General features: G+C 37.1%; 1 protein-coding gene across 5 annotated transcripts in view; it reads left to right on the top strand.

Annotated features, from left to right (window-relative positions):
• The window catches only part of ATXN7L1 (ataxin 7 like 1), a 117,169-nt gene that overhangs the window by 36,875 nt on the left and 60,251 nt on the right, over positions 1–20,043 (top strand). For 4 of the 5 annotated variants that reach the window (XR_013928887.1, XM_080391921.1, XM_080391924.1 and 1 more), the window contains exon 3: positions 3,510–3,614. The exons of the other annotated variant lie outside the window; for it this stretch is intronic. Coding sequence is in view for 3 of the 4 variants with exons in the window: in XM_080391921.1 (XP_080248047.1) it covers positions 3,510–3,614 (105 nt within the window). In the remaining variant the exon portion in view is untranslated. The remainder of the gene's footprint in view (positions 1–3,509; positions 3,615–20,043) is intronic. 5 annotated transcript variants of the gene reach the window in all.

Raw genomic sequence — 20,043 nt, 5'->3', positions numbered from 1 at the left:
TGTGATTGTTGCCTTTAGCAGACAAATTCTTTGGAGAGGCCATTGTCTTTTTTGCTACACTTACAAGGTCTAGATTGTCAAGTGGCTGTAATCTGATCTAGGAATGATAGCAGTGTCCAGAATAACCCTACAGTCGTGGTCTCTTTGAGTAGGACATGGTAACATTGACCTACTCTTATTAAAAACAAGAAAACATGTATCAAAAGATATATATAGTTAGTTATATTTTCTGCTTGCTTTTTCATTTCAGCTTTCCTTGTTTTCTTCATTGTAAATTCTCTGATCTGGATTGCATTTGTAATATTGTTATGCCTTGTAAAGTGTGTCCCCAGTTGGAATTTCTAGTGCAATATTGATGCTTCATACAGTTTTAATTAAAAAGTAATTTATATATACTCTTATATATACTGTGTGTGCTTACAAATCATGACTTTAATCATGAAAACTGGTTTGTGCCTATCTTGTTAACACTGATGAACTAATAGAATTAGTTAAACCTGTTTGGACTTGGTGAATTTTCCTTTCTTACAAACCTCTGCATAGTGAGGCTTTTAAGGAATCCAGTCTGAAAGGTAGTGTTTAAGTTTTTTAGCTGTTCAGATTCAACAATAATGATTTATTTCTGTATTGTGATTTCTATTTCTGGTTTCCAACCTGTGGTCTTGTGTCCTTGAGATTCTTGGATTAATTTAAGTGGACTTTTAACAGGTAGCTAATAACTTCAGTTCATATCAGAAGACTCACAATTAAAATAGATGCTTGCACCTCCACTGGGCTGTTCCTAGGCATCTGCAAAATGAAAAAACTTCCAAAGCACTGTTTCAGGATGTCACTTACTCTGCATCTGTGCATCATTTTGATGCTTTGTATCTCACAGACATTTTGGTGCGTTCTCCTACACATCTGTAGGATGTTTCTTTGCATGTCAACTTCTGCCACCTCCATATCATAAAATCTTAAATGGTGCTGTTTACCTGTTAGGTGTGGTGCAGTTTGCCAGGGTTGTGCAGAGAGCTTGTAAGTACGGGGACTTTTCCTTCATTGCTCCGTCTCCTTGACAGTGCCTGTGAAAATGTAGATGATTTTGTGATCCTGTGAACTAACCTGATTTCTTATTCCATCTATGTCCTTGGATAGGTTTCTCCAGTATTAATACCTTCTGTGTTTTCATAAGTTACTCCGTGCAGCCAGGCTTCATAAAGACTCAGACCCAGCCAGACTTCATAAGCCTCTAGAACTGGGCATGTTTGAAAGGCTGGTAGTATACAGAGCTGTGAAGGCTGAATGGACTTCAGGAATATAAGAAAAAAATTTGTAACTCTTGTGTTTGTAATGTGCAAAGTCTGGATGTTTTCTTAAGAAGATTGCCACCAGACCATTCAAACAACAGAAAAACATGTTTTTAAGTTGAGTTGTTTTAGCCATTTTTGAAGTATTTCATAACTGTAATTAAATATATGTTTTCAAGCTGAGACTGTGTGTCAATTTATACCTGGAAGAAATACTTTACGTTGTGGAGTTTACAATGCTGTTAGTGGAAATCTGTAAGTTCTGATCAAAAATATCCTTGGCTAAGAATTGCCAATGTGAAGTGATTTTTAAGATCACTGACTTAAGAAATTAAAACAAGAAATAAAATAAACAGGCCAGAGGAGTGCCTGCTTAGGGTTTTGTTTGTTTGTTTTAGCAGTAGGGAGGATTTTATTTGTTCTTAACTGTGCAGTTTTGGCTTCATCAGTACTAATGCTAACTACACCAAGAAGTTACCAAAGAAGTTTATATCTCACCATTGCTGTTCCTTTAAATGTATGTTGAAGTGTTGATTGTATTCATTTGGGTGTAAGGTACTTAAAGGCTTGGTTAATTGAAGACCAGCACTGCAAAGGGGTCATGATGGGTTAACCTTTCAACTGGATTTCATAGCCTGGTATAAGCAGTAACATAGAGAGAGACTTTTGGTTTTCAGGGGATAAAGGAATTATTCTCGTCGTATCAGAATACAAAATATCTGTGGGTTTGTGGTGCTGATTTGTGCCCAAGGATGCTTGAACAAACTTGTTTGGATCTACTTGTGAATACTACCTGAACTACCATGAGAGGGCTCCTCTGTGAGGTTTTCAGGGACACTTTGCGCTTCATCATGCCAAGGTCAGGGCAGAATTACTTACAAAAATAGTTCTAGGGCCAAAATGTTTGCTGTGGTTAAGAACTAATGATATAAGGTATCTGCTTGAATGTCTTTTTGAAAGAAAACACTGTTTTTAAAGAAAAATAAGACTAATTGGAGAAGTAGGATTTAGTCGTTGATGTTTATCAATTTGCGTGCATGCTGTTGTGCATCTTTGTCTTCATTCAGGGTCTTCCAGTTTTTCCTCCTGTTTATAAGGCCCTAGGTTGGTATTTCAGTCTGAGTCAGAAACCACATTCTCAGTGCTGAATAACACTGGAATGCCATTTTATGACATCTTTAAATAAAGATGTCACTGCCTTGTTCTGAGAGGTAGTGCAATCTGTGCAGCCAATACTCTGCATGGGTTTACTAATGCAGCAACACTTTTGTTAACAACACTGGGTATGGTGACATGGTCACACTGAAGTGCATGAAAGTGACTGGAGTTTCTGCCTTCTAAGCTGAGCTGTGGTGGATGAGTATGTGTGCTTGTTTTTAACTTAGAGCAATGCAGAGTGAAACAAGTTACCTCAATTGTAATGTTAGAGCTCCGAGTCCTTCAGTAGTAATTTAAGCCTATTTTAATCTGTGTTTGTAATGGCTTAAGAATGCATGTATTGCATTATGTGTTTCAGCTGAGAGGGACAAGTGCCTGTCATCATCTGACTGTACCCATCTTTTGATTTAATGAAATTCCTCGTGCTGTCACTGAGAAATACCTCATTAATCAACTTTGTCTCTCCCCAGAGTTTTTGTTGGGGAAACAAACAGCAGGGCATTTGATCTACATGGAATCAGAAATTTCATGTCATGACATATTTGGTTCAAAACGGGGATGACATTCCTAACTGCATTTTGAGCTGTAGGATTGTTGACCTTGGTTACTATAACTGGCTTTTAAACAGGAGACTTTCTCTAGCGATCTGTAGTCAAGTTTGGAATATTGTAACGTGGAGCATAACCTGGGCACCATGTTTCCTAAAAGGATCTTTAGGCAGAGATTTTAAAAAACTTATTCTTTTACTGTTTCAACAGTTGAGCGGTTCAGAAATGCTTATTCTACTTCTTGGCAGTGAGTGTTAAGACAAAGGTGTTGCTGCCTGTGTTCTGACTCAGACTGAGGGATGAGGCTGCAGCATTAGTATAGGACCTTGAAACCCAGAAGAGGAAAAAAAATATCTCTTTAACATAGTAAGAAGCTCTTATGGAGCAGTGTATAAATTTGTTTTGTATAAATTAATATAACAGTAGTGGCCCTACAGTATTTTCCTTTTTTTTTCTTAATACATATTTAAAGCATAATTTCTAATTCTTGTATATATTTTTAACTTTCCCACAGATATGCACTTATTTGGCCATTATCCAGCTCATGATGATTTCTATCTTGTAGTGTGCAATATCTGCAATCAGGTAGTCAAGCCACAGGTTTTCCAGTCACACTGCGGTAAGTGAATGTTTTCTTTCCTGAATTACAGTGCCAAATTGGCGTATGGCTCTCTTAAGAATCACTGCATACGATCATGACAGAGGCATTGCAGATACACTTTTCTGGTTATCTTATGTTCTTTCCACAGAAAATAGCAGCAATGCCTTCAAATAAGCGTATTTCCTGTAGAGGAAGTTAAATTAGTTGTTCTAGAAGCTGGGCTTTTTAAGTTGAATTTGTTATACTAAATTAATGTATTACAACAAATAAAGCCTGTTAGTTAAATACTAGCTAGGCTAAAACTACTATGATGTTAACATTGGATTGTCTTTTATCAAAGCTGTAAAGTGAGGGTTGTAATACTGTTCTACGTTAACTACAAGTTGGATGTTATGGATTGTTTTCTGATGGGATTTATGCATGGGTGTATATAGGGTTTATTTTTATATTTATCATAGGGTTTCATTTTTTACATAATTGGCATGTTGAGTCATGTTTCTTAAGATTCTCTTGAAAAATGTTCATTTGAGAAGCTGCAGAAATGTGCAGATATTTATTTCTCAATTAGTGTGACAGCAGCAAGGTGACAATTTTTGTGTTGATTATTTGTAAGCAGAACTACTTTAGTTAGAAATTTTTGCTATTAATTAACAAACTACTTTGAAATATTCTTGAAAAACTTCATCCCAAGGTCAGCTTTATTTATTCCTTGTCCAGTGCTTTATTTGTTGTTTGTCCAGTGGTTTGTTTCTGTGGTGGTTTGGTTGGGGGTTTTTTGTTTGTTTGTTTTGGTTTTCTTTTTAAAGAATTGTAGAGTGTGACTGGAATGGCTAGCTTTGCATAAGGTTTAATCAAATTAATTTGAAGGTGATTGCATAATAATGAAAGACAGCTAGTATTGAGGATGGAATCAATTAAATACATTAAGGGGAGAAAAAAAAAGATTTTCCTTGCCTACAGACAACAAATAAACATAAATCCTGTGGTCCTTTCAGTCTTCTTGACAGCAAAGCAAGTCAGTAAATGGAAAATGTAAGTGGGATGAGCAGAAAATATAAAAAGTTTATTTACTTTTAAAGAGATATTACCAAAACTTTACCTTGGGTTTTTATGAATGGACTGCTAACAACCAAACAGGAGTAACTAACTGCATTCATGCTAATGAGAGGCAGTTGTACGACTCACCACTACCTTTGGCCTGGACTGAAATAATTGTGCAAAAATGGTCATAGTAGAATGTAGCATTTATATCCAGTGAATAAGAAAAGATCTGGAAGTATTAATGTAGTGAGAGAAGAACTTACTAATTTAATGGTAGGGGCAGGTGTTAATTTCAGTGTTTTAACAAGCTGTCCTGCTATTATTTTCAAAATTTGTTTCTTGGTTTCTTGACCTTAGTCATATATGGCTTCTTCCTGCCCAGCTTCAGGTATCTTATGCTTCTTTCACTGATAGAAGAGCATCTCTGCGTATGGTCATAGGTACAGTGGGTACCATAAACATTGAACTGGTGCATTAATAAAGCTCCGCTACAGAACAGAGGAACCTATATAACACCTTGCCATAGTCTTCCATAGTTGTGCTGGTTCCGACATGACATTCTGGTTTCGAGAGCAGATGAAAGTTGGTCCTGTTTTCATGTAGGAGGCATATAGAATGGTGTTTTTTCTAGTGTCAGTAAATTAATCCATGTTAGAAGGAACTTTCTGAGCTTTTTTGAAGTAACAGGTTACCATCAGTGTATATTGCCTGTAAACTGCAAAGACCATGTGAGTCACTGCCCTTTTTTCTTCTTCTCTTTTCTCCATTACTCCATTTCTTATTCATTTCCTTTTACTTCATCTTCATTATAGCAATCCTGTTACACTGAAAATTGGGCATTAAATTCTGAATTGCTTGATTTAACAGCCTAAGGTCAACAAAGACTTTAAAAAAAAAAAAAAGTAGACTGTGTTAAGAGAAATGGAGAATACTGAAAATAATTGACCAAAAGTGCTACCTTTTGAAGATTGTACTTAATCTAGTCAGACTTATTTCAGAAAAGGTTTACTGGAATATTGCTGAAAGGCCTGTGGAAGAACTTTAAATATATAGATAACATTTTCTGCTTTAAAGAAAAAGGAGTAAAGGTGAAGGTGCTGTACTAAAATGATATAAAAGAAGTTTTAGAAGAAAGTAAGTTTCTTGGAGATCCTGAGAACTATTGTAAAATGACTAATAATTTATTTTTAAAATAATTATCAGTTATCTGTTCAAAGTACTCATATAAGTGACATGCATCTACTAACATATAGTTGTTTTATAAGAAATTAGTAAGATATAAAGAAGAGCTATACATGGATCTTCTTAATTGATCTGTAGTTGCATTACATGGTGAGAAAATGGTAAATATCTTGCAGTAGAGAAGATTAACTGTGAGCTGCTTGTGGCTGAATAATCGCTCACTGGATAAGTTATGTTACCAGTAGTCCATTGAGAAAGGTCTAGAGAAGGCTTCATTTGAGATGCTTGTTCTGGCTGCACTAGGCTCTTCTGTGAAACAGGAATGTTTAATTTTCACATTTATTTAGTGTTTTATCACCTGTTGAACACAATTTGGTGGATCAGTTTTTGTTAGGTTAGTTAGGCCATCCAGCAGTATACCTGTAAATTCAGTGATGCTGAACATACCTGTCAATAGACTCTGAGGTGGTTTAGACTATCATATTTATGATAAACCACATTATTTTACATGTCTTGAACTGCAGCTGTAAAGTTGTAACAAAGACAGTGGAATGAGAAAACATTAGAAGCCACTACTGGTTTTTTGGCTCTTGAAGGCTGCGACCTGGGGAGTCTTTATTGCTACTGACAAGGACTTGTAGAGATCTATCCCAGAATCTCCCACAAAGTGTGGTTTGTTACTAATATCCCTGGTAAGATCCAGTCCATAGTCTCTCAGTAAGGATTTAGGTCTGTGCCAGATGCGTGCTTTATGTTTCTAGGTTCCCTGCATTGTAACTGGAAGGTCTTGGCTTTTTGAAACAGCACTGGAATGCTTAGTTTAGTAAACGTTTTTGTAACACTTCTCTTGAGCCCTTACTGGTATTTGCCTTCCTCCAGAGTGTAAGAAGGCCCACTGTTTCATTTGTCTTTAATTTCAGACATGTGGCAGCCATCCTTGATGGCTCTGGGAAGTTGTGAAGGTTATAGAGGCAGATGTTGTTACTTAACTTTTAAGGGTTTGATTCCTGGAATATTGAGCAGAAAAAGAAAAATCTGGTTGTGGTTCAGGCTTTTTTTAATGGGAGGCAATGAACGCATCATACAACCTTAGACCGGTAGAAATCAGGAAGGTAAAAGAAGACATCTGGCTAATTAGAGGACTAGCTTGCTGGACTTCGGAGTCTTTGTAATAAAAACAGTGTAAAGCTCAGTGTTGCAAAGTCGTAGATCTGTTCTAGCCTCTTAAGTTAGAGAAATACTGAATTATTTTTAAGAGCAGTTTCACATCCTTTTATCTGTGGGATAAACATTTATATCCATTTGTAAGGATTAAACCGTTCATGTACATGTGGTGTAAGCCCAACTGAAAGAGAGACTTGCTGTTATAGGCTGCTGGATAAACCATATAAATCAAATAATATCTTGAGGTCATTCAGTATTATTGTGCACTTAGAAAATAATATATCATAATGTCATCAACAATAGGGTTGAAATACTGTTGTTTGCTTCTGAAGCTAGTTCTTTTGAGTAACTTGTTGCAGTGGTACAAGATGTGAACATGTAGTTGTATTTATTTCTCTGTAAAATAGTTTGAAACGAGCAGTCAATCTAGTTATGCAGCTTGGAGCATTTCTAAGTGTACTTGGCATGTGGGGAATTTTAGTTTCGAGATTTTGTTCTCAGATTCCAACTTCAGTGAAGATACTGAGCACTTCTTGGGACACCAGAAATGTTGTGGTTTAGTATCTCTCAATACCATAATGTTCTTGCTGTTTGTTTGGAGGTTTTTGTCCAATATATCTGTTTTCTAGAAGGTTTTTAGGGTGGCAGCCTATGCTGAGCTCTGTCCGTATGACTTTGGTTAACTCCAGTTCTGTGACAGTCTGTCTTTTACTTAAGATGGGACCCGTACCATTTCCCAGATGTTTCTATTTTCCTTTGGCCCGGAAGAGAGTAAAGCTTCATATTCTTACACTGTGTTGTCCTTTACTAGACTAAAGAGCATCAGATGCAGTTCTGGGTTTGGTTGGTGTTTTGAGGGGTTTTTTTAATGTTCCATATGATAATAGGCTTGTTAACTTTGCTCTTTTCCTGTTGAAAGGAGAATCTCTCCTAAAAGGTAGCTCTGGCACAGTGAAGAACAAGCACTGTACATATAGAGAGCTTGTCAAAACTTCTTTACTTCCTCTAATATGAGGAAATAAATTAATTACGGGAAAGTGTTAAAAGTGGGGGGAAGAGGTGAACTATCAAGCTAAATAATGCAGCTTGGTTAAACAATAACTGCAGTATAATCATCGAAGAAGGTTTCCAAACATACTGTGGAACAGTTTCCAAAACTGTGGAGGGTATCTTAATGAACTCAATAGTTAAGATCCCCATTTGATGCAGTTGTAGCATGCAGAGGAGAACAAATTTCCTTCGTCAAGGAGAAATGACCATGAAGATCTCTTCTTTTGCTGATTTATTTATTGGAGGTTCATTGCTGTCTATCCTGCCTGTCTCTGAGGTTATTCTAACAGGTTTCTAATTAAGAAGTAGAAGTTCTTATTCCTTAAAAAAAGAAAAAAACCTACACTTGTTTTTCATTACTTCTGAGTTATAAATCCTTGGATGGACATCCTTGTGTTCTCATTAAGGTTGGAAAAGGATATTTCCTTTTTATTCTTCTGTTTGGCTGTATAAGCATCATTTATAAGAAAAACAAACTAGAAAGCAATGGAGTACTGAAGAATCTAAATAAATTATTTTCATGTTCATATCATAATAAGTTTCCTAAGAGAGGTTATATGTTTTTAATCACTCAGACTAAGTATTGTACATTGTACTGGTTGTATGTTACGATCTAATGAACCACGAATGAAGACAAAAAGGCTGAGCTTACTGTATGAATAAGAATTATTTGCTTTCTTAACGCTAGCTGGAACATTACTAGCTGGCATCTTTTTTTGCATAAGGATTTTGATACAGGAAACACTGTCACATTTGATGGATTAGTCTCAGTTTTTATATTATTTTCAATTATTCAATGCCTTGTTTTTTATTAAATACAGCTGTTCAGGATTCTGTAATTGTTAATATTTTATCCATTGCATTTGGCCTTTTAGCAGGGGGAGTGCTCTTGTGCCCTTCAAAAGAATGGCATTTTGAGTGATTCTCCTTCTGTTACTGAGATTTTCATTTTTCACAGCCTTGTCAAAACTTGTTATATGATATCATTATTGATTGAATAACTTTCTGGTTGTCACATGGTTAGGCTTCACTGCATAAAAGAATTAGAATAATGAAAATTACCCTTGTTCCTCCTGCTTTTTGTTAAATATGGAAATAGTACCAGCTAGACTTACAAGAATCCCAGTTTTCTTTTGGTGGGGTGGGAGGAGAAGTAATTGAATGTTCTGTATGTACCTTATTTGTATATTTTTACTTGTGTAATTGCCTAGGATACACTGATTTTGTCTGTAACTTTCATTTCCATTACTTTAAATTGGAACCCCCTAGTAGCTGAAAGCATACAAAAAATTCCCTTCAGCTTTACAATCTTTCTGTCAGAAATCTTTTTCTTGAGACCAAAGTACAGCCAGTGGCGTAAACCTCTTGTCTCCTATCTGCAATGAAAATCTAAGCTGTAGTTCCTGCAATTGTACATTCAGGTTATGTGGGTCTGTTGTGTCCATATCATTGCAAGTTCTCCAAACCCAGTGTAATGGCAGTCACTGTGAAACTGCAGTCACAAGCCATATTTTGCACCATTCCCATAGAACTTCAGTACATTGCTGCTACAATCCAGGTAGAATGAATATTACCTTTGAAGAGGCAAAACTAGAACAGCACTCCTTTGAATTAATCTTTTCCCCTACATATTCTTGAAGTGTCATATTTTTAGACTGTCAGCAATTCTTGAGATTCTGGATAGGTACAGAAATGCAAAGTATGTCTTTGTTTACTCCTTGAAGAGACCAGCGCTATATCCTAACTGCTGGTAGACTCTGGCCAGATACAAAAAAGCACTTTGATTCATAAAAGGTAATCAATTGGCATTTTAATACTTGATTCAAATGAAGCAATAAATAAAAATCCATCTTAGCCGCTTGTGTGTGAGAAAGTGTTGGTCACCTCATTGTTGGCTACTGTGTTCATCCAGGGCTGCAAACAGCTTGAGGGTTTTTTTTTGATACGTACCTTGGAGAGACCTCAGTGAAAGATACTTTTACAAGGCCATGTTCATTCAAGAAAAGAAAAAAAAAATCCTACCTTCTCTGTAATTACTTGTCCAGGAAGCAAGAGGTTTGGATTGAGTAGCCTTGCCACATAGGAGCTATTCTCTCATCTTCCACCCCCTAGGAGAGGAAAATATCCTAACCACCAGGCACACCATAACCTAGGCTAAAACAGGGAGTAGTACCAGGACCAAGGGATGGGGTGTGATAGGATCTGAAAAATGTGCAGCTGTTGCTTAGAGCAACAGCAAATGTAATGTGTCTTCACCCGCAGGTTGCTGAGATCTCACAAGGCTAGGAGGAGTTCATTGTGTTTTCTTTTCTTAGTCTAGCATATGAATCAAAAGTGGAGCTGCATTCAGACTTACTGACCTGCCTGCTTAGAAATAAGTAGCAGGATATTTGATAGAGTTGGCTTTTTTTAATGTTTTCTACTCTCATCCCACTACTTAAACTGCTTCGTCTTTGTTGTTACTAATTCATCATCAGTGACAGACCTAAAACAGCGAAGTTCAGATGTAGAAATATATATGATACAGGGAGAGTTAGAAGGTCAATGATTCGTGTAAGTAGGAAGCTGACAACGTCCCATAGATAAATACTGCAGTTCAAAAATTAATCCTAGATTGATGTGTCAATTGAAAAATTCTTCATTCAAAAGATGCTTTGAATGAGAAAGCAGCAATATTTTGGCAGCGTTGAATCTTAAAGGATTGGGCATTGGGGAGCAGTGAATATTTAACAGAAGAAAATGTGTTAAGTTGTGCCTTTACAGTGCCTTGACTGTGCTGTAATTTTACAATGCTGATTTAAATAAATGGATATAGGAAGTAGATTGAAAGAGTAATAATGACACCAGGCTTTTCAGTGCACTGGAAGTGTATTGTTCCAGTTTATAGATAATTCCTATCATTATAAATTAGCTTATCTCTTTTGCATAGTGTATTCATTGACAGTATTTGATTAGTGAACCCTTTTGTATTTTTTTTTTTACTTCATATAAATTGTGGTAAATGATGCAGTATGTACTTGAACTGAGTGTTGTTGTCATGGCATTGATGAGGGATACATATTACTTGTAATTTCTTTCAGTCAAGTTTTTAATAGAGATGTAGTTTTAAATAGCAACCAGTAAGGATTTCTTTTAAGGAGCGTCCATTAATAGAACTCAGCTGCTGAAGGTTGGCTGTAGCATTAGGCTTAAGTTTTAATCTCCTACATACTATAATTTACAGGGCTGCGTTTAGTGCATCATTCTTCCAGCTGCTTCACTGGTGGAGGGATGGGGATTGTGATAGGGAGGGAGAAGTGAAAGGTACAGTGAAAATTTTCCATCATAACATGTAAAAATCTGGCAAAATTAAAAATAATAGTATTTGACTTGAGGTTTTCCATAGCTTGTCTTACCTGGTCTGAATAAGGTGGATGTCTTCCATCTTGGAGAAGGAATGTTTTTAAAAATAATTTTTAAAAAAGACTTTGTAGTCCTGTTCCTAGATAAAGTGCAAAACAGACTTAAGAGCTTCTTGAATTCACTGTTTGGAAGTGTTTTGGTGAGTAAAGATAAGTAAGAACAAATGCTTTTTTATGTCAAATTGTGATGCACTGTAAAGAAAAGAAATCTGAAGTGGAATCTGAATTTGCCAAAGGCCCTAATAAGTAGTAATTGCTTCTTTGCTGTATTGAAAAGTATGGTAGTGTTAAGAGCAAGTCTCTTCTCTCTGTTATCTCTTTGTTTATCCTGCATGTGATCAGGCAAGGAAGATGTGGTGGGGTTTTTGAGGGTGGGATGTAGGGTTTTTTGGTGGTGCAGTGTTTCACTCTGCATGTGTTACAGAAGGTAATTAACATTTGGATTAGTCACTACTGAAGATCATAGGTTCCACTCCAAGTCTGTAGACGGCTTGTCTGAATATAGCCCTGCCCATTGACCGTGACTTTGGGTAGCTGTCTAAACATTTTGGGTTGTTCATTTTCTGACTGTTGCAATTTCTACTGTGTAACTGACTAGCAATTTCTTGCAAAGCGTATTACAAGTTTAGGAATTTCCTACTCTCCTTGTACTAAGATTTTTGCTATAAGCTGGCTTATAAAGTTGATTCTTGTCCCATTGACTGTTGGCTTTTCGCAAAGGGGACAGCAGCAATTTTTGGTTAGTGTCTTCTCCAGCAGGTGAATGTCTTCTCTGCCATGAGTTGCGGTTGCCGAGTCTGCATGTGAGGTGGCAGGTGGGGCTGAAGGTGCATTCAGAGCTCCCTTGAAAGCTGGAGAACTGGGCCTGGGAGGAGGTTGGATGACCACAGAACATAGTGCTGGCCCTCACGGCTGCCAAGATTAGCTACCTATGTACAATGGTGTGCGGAAAGAAGACTGGAGTGGCAGTTTGCTATTTTCCGGAAGTACTAGTTCTGATAGTCTCAAAACCTGCTTTCCAACAATGTTTCTGTTGCTTTTCTAATATCTGCAGGCCACTTGGGTGCAGTTGGGAAGACAAAAGTCCCTGGACAATACAGGAAGATAATAGGATAGTCATATGTTCTGTTTCACAGAGGTGCAATAGAGACCAACTGAGGTAAAGACCGAGCTGTAGTTCAAGAGCCTTATGTTTTTTTCAGGTTGGAAGTAGTGACATTAAATGCCTTCCATGAAGAAATAATTTTTTTATTTAGTATTTTTAAAATCCCTTATATTTTAGTAGAGGGGAATCTCAACTGTTATAAGCTAGCTAGTACAAGGCTGGCAAATCTGTTTTAGGTATTATTCCACAATTTTAAGTAATAATATTTATCCCAGATTTTGTACACCACCTTAATTTTTAAAATATTCCTTCTTCTTTATTTTAATATGATTTTTTTTCGTCTAGTATGCAAGTATGTTTGTTACAGCTGCATGTTTAAAATCTAGTGAGTTCTGTTTATTTCATTGTAATAGCAGTACACAACCTAGTACCTGACTAGTGCCAAACCTATTCAAAACATTTTATTTGCATGCATAAAATACTGTACTTAAAATTCTCATCATTTCAAATATAGCTGAAGCTCTGTGTGTTTCCCATTTCACAGTCCTGTAGTGATTCATATAATTACCTTAATATAGCTTATTGCTATTCTATTTAACTGGTGATACTAATGTAATAATTGTCACATTAAATGCTAAAATATTGAATTAGGCCTTGTTCTAAAATATATTTTATTATTACAGATAGGTTAGATACACTGTAGGCTTCTGTTTTCAAAATAACATTTTTTTGCATTCATCTAGATAGATTAAGGAAACTATATTTTACAAGATGTAATGAAAGAACTGTTTAAAATGTTAGGCAGATGATAATGGGCAACTTGCTCACCTCACTGTGTGTATATCTTGATATCGATTCAATTTCAAATACTTGATTTAGCTTCCTGCACCAAAACCTCGCTATTCTTAAGATGCCTAAATAAAATGCACGTAACTTGCCTCATTAGCTATTTATGTTTGTGAGACTAGTAATGCTGTTATTTCCCAGAACACTAATCAAAAGAAAATGTTCCCGGTTAACATTCCCCGCCCCCCCCCCCTTTTTTTTTTTTTTTTTTTGGACAGGCTTCTTGTTTCTGTGAAATACTCTTATCATGCCTAGCATCTGCTCTGCAACTAGTGAAGTATAACTAATACCATACTTACATAAAATATCAAGCATTGCATATGAGAAATGTGCAAGCATTAATGTATCATTTGATAAGCCTGCTTTCTATTTGTTCCCTGTGTTGTATAAAGTATTCTTTTCATGAGTATATCATCAATGTTGTGCTTTCCTAATTGTGTAACTAGAGAGTTTTAATATTTTTTTAAATGTAGTTTCAGGTTTGAGATCGGTGATTGAATAATTGTTTCTATTTTTTAATTTAATTTGTTAGAAGAAAGATTGGCAGGGAGGAGTCTCATTTTTGGTGCCGCTTTTACCTCAAAATACTGAAGCAGGAATACATCTGTGCAAGCTGAAACATGGGCCAGTGGTTGGCCAACAATACTTAAAAGGTCTACATTGATTATAGGTGTTTCAGGTTGCTTTAGTGTGTGTTTGATGGTGATCAGATTGCGTGAACGGTGCAGACTGATGCATCCTCACATGTACTTTAAGCTTGCAGTAGTGTTATGTATGTCCAAATGAGTCTAAGGACAGGTGTTTCTCAATTCTGTGACTATAGGTAGATGAAAATTGTAAGGTATGAGTAAAAATAATGCTTTTGAATTTGACTAGGACAACAAAGGATTAGTTTGCTGTTTAAATAAATATTTTTGTCACTGTCTAATGCCAGGTGCATTTAGTGGGAATGGTGAACTGAGCAGTAAAGCTTTTCAGCATTTCTGTATGGGCAGGAAAGGCATAGTCAGGACCAGACAGTTAAGGCTGTGGAGAAGAGCACAGTGCAGAACTGTGTGATTAGTAAGATGGGTATAGAAATGGTACAGCAAAAAAATGGAACCTTGAAAAGTCTGGTGTTTGTCGTTGTTGACTCAGTGGTGTTTTTTTTAACATAATGGAAACTTGAGAGCTGTGGGGTCCTATGGAAAGGATTCTCAAAACTCAGCTATATGCTGTGTGACAAAATACCTCTTTTTTTGGTTTGTTCTTGAACCAGCAACAATCAATCATTTCCTGTCCACCTTCATAATAAATGTGCATCATAACCCTCCTCTGTAGTCACACATCCAGTTTGACAAGTTCAAATCTGTCTAATTGTCACTCTTGCAGAGACTCTCCATGTCTTTGCTATGTATTTTTGTCTCTTGCCCAACTCTTCTAAACCATTTTTGAAAGGAGGGGAGCAGTGGTATGATGTGCTATATTCTTTGCCTAACATTTGGTTTGCCTTTGTGACCACTAGAGATGATTGAGATGATAACTTTATAGAACTGTTACAAGACCAGTTTCTCATTACCGTGTAAGAATAATTCAGAGATCATCATTTTGTATGTAAAGTCAAGATTGTTTTCTTCCATGTCTGTCACTTTACATTTCTGTACATTGAATTTCATTTACTATTTTATTACACCATTCAGTAATGTTAGGTCTCTTTGCAATCTATTGATTTTCATCTTTAGTACTCTTGAGTAATTATATACCAAAGATCTTGTTCTCTCACCCATCGCTTTCTTTTTTGGATCACTTCTGAATATGTTGAATAGTTCAGGCGCTAATGCAGTCTCTTGCTGCATGCCACTGCTGAAATTCTCTTTGAGGACCATTTTTATCCTCTTTTCCTTGCTCTGTAAGTAGTTTCTTAGCCTTTGGGTGGGGGTTGCAACTCTCCTTCCTGTCTCACAGACTGTGTCAGTTGGATTTTCCCTTGTCCCTTGTCCACACATCGCTTTATGCTTTCCAGGGTGTTTGTGACTCGTATGTCTTCCACAAAACTACACTGACTTTCCCCCAATACATTGTACATACCTGTATGTACACTAACTTGGTTCCTTCTTAGGGCTTCTACCCCTCTGGCTTGGATACACTGCAAACTTGCTACTCTATTTGTTTGTGCTCCCACAGATGTCCACGTAGCCTTCTGATCTTTAGGTTCAAGGTGGTTTTCAGTGGGAGGCTTTGCTTTCTTTTTAACAGCTTAGTAACTGCATCTGTGACTTCTGGGGAGCTCCTGAATGAATACAGATGGTCTGGCTCTGTCAAACCACTTTGCAGCCTCCTCTGCCCCTGTTCAAAGTCCTCTGGAGCTTCTGGACCATGAAGGTCACTTTTGTCAGGACTAGAAAAGAAACAAAGCTTTATTTACACATATGTGTCTATGTGCATTTCTGTATGTATACATATATATCAGCTGATCAATCCGTTGCACCCTGAACGCAATTGTAGCCTTAATTCTAGAATGACTACTAGGGAGTGGTTCATTGCCATTTCCTGGGTAGATGCATTTGGAAAATACGGGATTTTTTTTTTCTATATCTTGCTGAAGAAGAAGACACACAGGTTTTTCATGTTAAAGAAATGACTTTAGTGTTATAAATTTTTCTCTCATTTTCTTATCAAAATAAATTTCATGCCTCTAGAGGTGAAATGTTGTACTTGGCCTGAGGTTAAAATCTTTCTTTTAGGACACTGAAGAAAAAAACCAGAAGATATTTAAGTCTAGGTCTGTAAAATGATTTCTGATCCTTTAGCCACTAGTGTGGAGATTAGAACAGTTAATATGCAATGTGGGACATCCTCTTTACCCTTTTCTTACCTAATCTGAGGGGAGTTGAATCAAGAGCACCTTAAGAAGGCTACCAGTGTTGATGGGTGTTTGTAGTCACCCATGTGGACAGTATGGTTCTTTCCATTAATAAATGCTAATGGAAACTGGGGTGTTTCATCTGACAGGGAGTGATGGAACAGCTCTTCTTGCAAGGCTTTGCCTGCTTCTCCAGTGTGTTTTATATGGGAAAAAATGGAAAGGATTGAGAGAGGCCCAGAGTTACTTGCAGGCTGAGGGAGTTGGTGCTTTTGCTACTGGAAGACACAAGTTCAAGTCCACAGTGACTGCTTCTCTCTTTTTCATGTTTATATTTTGCTTAAAATAACTAAATAGCTGTTGCTCAGACTAAGAGAGAGTGTATCCCTAACTCTGACAAATAAAATGTTCACTTGGGATCCAATCTTTGGTTCAGGAAGTGTATTTATAAAAGGTTGAAATAATTTCATTGGGAGGGAGGGAGAGCAATCACCGTCAACACCCTTTATAATACTTTGCCCTCGTAGTCAGGGCTGTCTTCTGCAGAGGGGAAGATTTGGGTTCAGATTGATTACAGAAAGTTGAGTGCTTTAATCAGGGAAGTGGTCATAACATTTAAATGGCTTTTTAATAAAAAAAATTTACAAATACATAGTATTTTGTCAGTCAGAATTTTAAAAACAAATCCACTCTCTGAACCAAGCCAAAGTAGCTGGTCATATAAAAGAAGTAAAGCCAGCCACAGAATTGTCAGAGAATTGTAAATTGATAGTTTGGGGGGGGGGGGGGCGGGGAAGAGCCATAGTAATACCAGCTCCTCTATTTGTTGGATCAGTTATAACTACTGATGTGTTCTGAATATAAAATAATTTTGAGGACAGTCATGATGCTCAGACAGCAGTTCCCAGCAGTAGGTTGGTTGACAAAGCCTGAGTGTTCCCTTATGGTTTGTCTTTCTCATTGCTGCACAGCTCATGTCCAGTAGGTCTGGTGGCTGTGGAGAGCTGTAGACTGTGCACGCACTGAGTTAAATATTCCTTAATACATGACATGATAATACCTCAGATGTCCCGTAACATTTTACCTCTCAAGGTCAGGGTTTTTTTTCCTTGCAAAGAGGTAAAAAACGGCGTGGGGGGAGGGCAGGGTGGGGTGGGGCTGGGGATGCAGACACAAACCAGAAAACCCAACCCTTTATATTTTTCCCCCAAGGGCAGAAGGAGGATGTTACAACCCCAGTGTAACAGTTTGTATTTCCTAGCTTGGAGTCCTGGGAGTCATGAAAACTTAGTCTAGTGTCTGTTTATTAGACTTGGGAAGAACTGGAATGTTTGGGGTTTTTTTTTCTCTTCCACGGCGCAGATCCCTACTGTTCCATAAGCCTTATCGGGCAGACTGGGAATAAATCAGATCAAAATTAGCCTGTCTTTCTATTTGAAAAGGGGCAAGAATGAAAGGTCAGTGGCAGTGTTGCAGTGAGGGACATGCTTTGCAGGGTTTGGGGGTTATTTAAGGGAACTAGGAAGAGAGGCAGGTTGGGATATTTTCATATCCGGTCCATGCTATGTTCACAGCTTTCATTTTGTTTTTATAAACTAGAGAAACAAAACCACAAATAGTGGACTACCATGTCTCACAGGCATTAGTAGTTTTGAGATCACTATGTTACCTATTCAGTCATTCCCCAATTTTGGGGATCTTGGAAACAGCTGAAAAGATTGTATCTTACAGTTAGCATGGGCGAAATGAAGATCCTGCCTGTGCATGCTCTGAGGTCATTACTTTTCAACACTTTGTGCCAGTTTTATCCACATGCTTCTCTGCCTTCCCATTGTGATTCTCTCTTAGCACTTGAAGCAAATGGTTGTAGAGAGGCATAAGGGAACAAACCTGAATTGTTGCTTCTTCCTAAATTTGAGGATGCCCAGTCATTTTGAACCTGTGAGTATCCTGTTTGTTCTTCGTGTGATGAAAAGTCAGAATACAAAGGCAGATTCGGAAATGCAAGCAGGAAAAGGGGGAGTGCCTTTCTCCCTTGCGTTTCTGAGATCTGTGTCAGTGAAACCTGGCAAAGTTGGCTTCGGTCTCTTCTGCTTTGCTTTCATCCGCAGAGAGGGATTCAAGTTACTCAGTAGCCCCTGTGCTAGGACAAGTTTATTTCCAGTTGCTTATCATGTGATGCAGTTATATGAAGGAATTAGAAAGTTGTTGCCAGCATTTGCACCAGAAGCACTGTTTAAGCAGGCAACTTAGATTTGGTTTTGTTTTTTAACACGTAGGTATGGATGTGATAATTCTAGTTAGTCTCACTGAGATGAAGCAAAGTTCAACTAAATGGTACATAAAGCTTCAAGCGTCACGGTTTCAAGAGAGCTATAGAAACAAATACATTCCACTGAACACTTAAATTCAGCTAGCTGGGTGCGAGATTTTATTTTAACCATTCATTATTCGTTGATTTTTTTTGTTCCATAGTTCCATTTTATAAAAAAAGGTTTTCAGCTTTTAAGCTGTTTTTGTTTAAAGTCATTTTAGTAGAATTGTCTTGTGTCTTATTTTGAGTTGTTTGGGTTTTTTTTAATTTTGACATTTAATGTATGGTTGGATTGGTTGGAATTTTTTTTGTTTTGGGTTTGTTGTTTTTTTCCCCCAAAACATAGATACAACAGAAAAAAGAGAAAACAATGTAATTATTTTCTTTAATGCTTAAGGAAAGTTAGAATATCTGTTGGAAAGTCCTGATTAATGGCAAGACAATGTACATACGCCAGCTCTGACTCTCTGTAGTCAAAGTTGCATAATATCAACTGTTAAGCAAGTAAAACAAGTGATGCTTTGATGTGTTCATGATCTAACAAAAGTAGTCTCTGCTGCTGCAGCCTATCACACCTTTACTATGCAGCCTTTCCTTCTTTAGCTTTGGCAAATACAAACTGTACTCCACTCAGATCTACCCAAACAGGATTTTGAGGGGTCTGCTAGTACTTTCATTTTTTTGAAACCTCTTTTATGAGAAAATCTTCTTGAAAAGGTATTACATCCTTCTTAGTTCCAATTAACATAATCATCTGAAACTTCTGTGTGTGTCTGTATAAGAGTCAGCTAACTGAAGATCTGACCTGTGCATTTAATGTCTGTGAAGGAAATTAATGCATAAAGTGTGGCTTAACTCAGCTTTGTAAAGCATGCCTTTGGAGTTACATTGGATGCCAAAGTAGCATTTTCTTTATGGTCGTCTTGTATTTTTTTTGTAAATGTAGAGTCGTCATTTTTTGTTCTTATGTGGCTGTATAGCATCTGCTTTAAAAATGTAAGTTAATTTATAAAATATAAGTTATAAGCTATTTCATCACAAGTAAACTTACTGGGCAGTCCAGACAACAAAGATCTGAAGGTGCTCCTTCAAATAAGTCTTCTGTCTCTTCTAAAATTGGGTGTAATACCAATATGGTGTCTTTTGTTTGATACCCATGTGTCTGTGAAGCTTATAGAATTGATGTTTGTTTTACTGCCAGTACAAAAAATATTAAGTAAGCATGGGGAGTTGTGACACAGGAAGGGGTCAGACCCTTGCTTCATTCAAAGAGGAAGCTGCTGGCTCCTCGGTGTTTGTGTTGCAAATTGTGCTGGGCATTTAAAGACTATTTCACCCAGCTTCCCACCCCTGCCCCAAATTAGGATTCTTTTTTGTTAGTGCAATTCACATAAGACCTTTACACCTGGTGAGACAGCATCGCTATTGACCTAAGCTGGTTTTACCAGTTAAGCTTTGCCATCCTCATTTTTCTATTATGCTTCACTTTAAAGCTCAGCTTC

The sequence above is a fragment of the Falco punctatus genome (assembly GCF_963210335.1).
Source record: "Falco punctatus genome assembly, chromosome: 6".
Taxonomy (NCBI): Eukaryota; Metazoa; Chordata; class Aves; order Falconiformes; family Falconidae; genus Falco; species Falco punctatus.
Note: the sequence above shows the minus strand (reverse complement) of the source record. Positions and strands in the feature narration are given on the sequence as shown.